At 38.5% G+C, this 2,001-nt stretch overlaps 1 protein-coding gene across 1 annotated transcript; it reads right to left on the bottom strand.

Annotated features, from left to right (window-relative positions):
- Window positions 1–895: 895 nt before the first annotated feature.
- On the bottom strand, window positions 896–1,797 carry LOC106321385 (protein LURP-one-related 11-like). The gene is made up of 2 exons (XM_013759669.1): window positions 1,431–1,797; window positions 896–1,341 (listed from the first exon to the last, which is right to left on the bottom strand). The coding sequence occupies exons 1-2, from the start codon at window positions 1,743–1,745 to the stop codon at window positions 964–966; spliced, it is 693 nt and encodes a 230-aa protein (XP_013615123.1). The 5' UTR covers window positions 1,746–1,797; the 3' UTR covers window positions 896–963.
- Window positions 1,798–2,001: the final 204 nt, after the last annotated feature.

The following is a 2,001-nucleotide window of genomic DNA, read 5'->3' as shown; positions in this document are numbered from 1 at the left end:
TTGGGGTTTTAATCATGTAGGAACATGATTTAGGGTTTGGGGGATCGAACTTTTAGAGCTTCGATTTACTCAATTAGGATTTTTGATCTATTATCCTATGGTTTTGATTCATAAAGATTAGAGTTTTAGGGTTTCATTATTTATCAATTAATCCATGTTTGATTATGGGTTCTTAGGTTTTGAATTACCTTTAAACCTTAGATGATTGTTGAATCGGGCCACCAAAGGAGTTGAGCCGCGAGCTGGACACGAACGGGACGCGAGCTGAATGGTTCGAGTCGCTTCTATCGGGTCGCGGACGTCCTTTGTTGCTTGATTGTCGGACGCGAGCTGTCTGATGCTGTCGCGAACGAGGAAGAGGTCGCGTGCTGGAGCTGCTCTCGGGTCGCGAACGTCTGAGTTAGGATCAGGAACGCCTTGGGCTGAAGATGATCAGGGACGCGAGCTGGAACAGATGCGGGAACAAGAGACGCGATCGGGGTTTAGGGTTCGTCGGATCGCCGGCTAGGGTTAGGGTTTTAGGGTTTTAGGGTTTTTCGATTTGGGTATTAGCTCAGGGATTTAGAGTTTCATGCTGATAACGTGTTATAAAAGTAATGGAAAAGTCTATCTTTATTCATAACATAAAGGTTTCTTATATAAGAGATTACACCGTCATAGATAAATGAAAAGATTACAAATCATAATCTATTGGTTAAGAGGCATGCACAATCTGGTTCATATTAGTTTTATATTAATCTATGGAAATTTCTCAGCAGCCACGTTAAACTTTCATCGCCAATTACCCTTAACATTTAAAATTGGCTCCATCTTTCTAGTCTTTTAAACATTTAAATGAGTAAATTAATGAGTAACATCAGTTGTATTTTCATTAGCAACAGCGAAAAAAGTTTGTGAAAGTTAAAAACTAATAATAATTTGAACCCAAAAACACCATCAGTTAGTGATGGTTTTCAGTTTTTATTACAGTTTACAGTTGATAAGACTATGAGTTAAAACAAGTCCGATGATGAAAGAGTGATCAACTTGTGACTCAACCATCATCGTCAAAACATCATCTCCTAACTCCAAACCATTCCTCGATTGTTTTCTCTTCACTTCTGCCACAAGTCTTCCACAACTCTCCTCGATTCCTAAACTTGATCCCCGAGTTACCATCTTATAACAATATTCTTCATCGTTTCTACACGACCCCGTTGTGACTCTATACGAAGAAGATGAATCTTTACTAGGAATCTTAAACATATTATTTTTCACTCGAAAATAGTCTAAGTTTGTTGCTGATTCAGCTGTCCCCGTCGGTGATCTGTATCCTTCCCAGGTTTTGAATAATCCAAACTTCTGTAAACATACAAAAAAACTTAATTAGTTTCAAAGTGAATGAAAACGTTAGAAACTTGCATGAAAATAACTTTGGTACGTGTCTCTACCTGTCTACGTAAGGTCAACAAGACACGACCGTGTAAATCCATTAGGTCAACTTCACGGCAGCTCTTAGAATTATAATTATCGACACGATAAATTATATTCCCTTTTGAATCGAAGACGGTGCAGCCGTTTGTATTGAACACCAACGACTTCATCCAAATCGTGAAACTCTCTTTCTCCGTCGTCAAGTACGGCGAGCTTGTTTCTTCTCCGGTGCTGAGGGTTTTCCGGTCGGGATGAATCTTCACCATAGTTTCCGCTGGACAGATTCGGTTCTGCCAAGCTTTTGTCTCGCAAGGTCGTCGGAATATTTGCATATAATATATATCGATATATATCGAGACAAATTTTTTTTTTTGTCTGATTTGATTTGGTCGACATGGGCTGAAACTTGGGGTTATATATATACTAGAACGATTTGCGTGGAAGTTATTTACCTTATTCGTTTGTGATTAGTTTAAGTCAACTTAATGATTGTCTACTCGTTTATGTAATTCAATGTTCAAAGTAATTTAGTTCTTATCACATTAAGTCTCCACGTGTTTTAGAAGAAAGCTGGTCCCATCATATGTT

This window comes from Brassica oleracea, unplaced genomic scaffold, assembly GCF_000695525.1.
Source record: "Brassica oleracea var. oleracea cultivar TO1000 unplaced genomic scaffold, BOL UnpScaffold01516, whole genome shotgun sequence".
Lineage (NCBI taxonomy): Eukaryota > Viridiplantae > Streptophyta > Magnoliopsida > Brassicales > Brassicaceae > Brassica > Brassica oleracea.
The sequence above is the reverse complement of the archived record's forward strand: the minus strand, read 5'-3'. Positions and strand labels throughout refer to the sequence as shown.

What these genes read in the sequence shown, in the direction of transcription:
- LOC106321385 (XM_013759669.1), bottom strand. Translation starts at nt 1,745, where the DNA reads ATGCAAATATTCCGACGACCTTGCGAGACAAAAGCTTGGCAGAACCGA. An exon ending in TGTTGACCTTACGTAGACAG is followed by an intron (nt 1,342 to 1,430) that starts GTAGAGACACGT and finishes GTATGTTTACAG; the next exon opens with AAGTTTGGATTATTCAAAAC.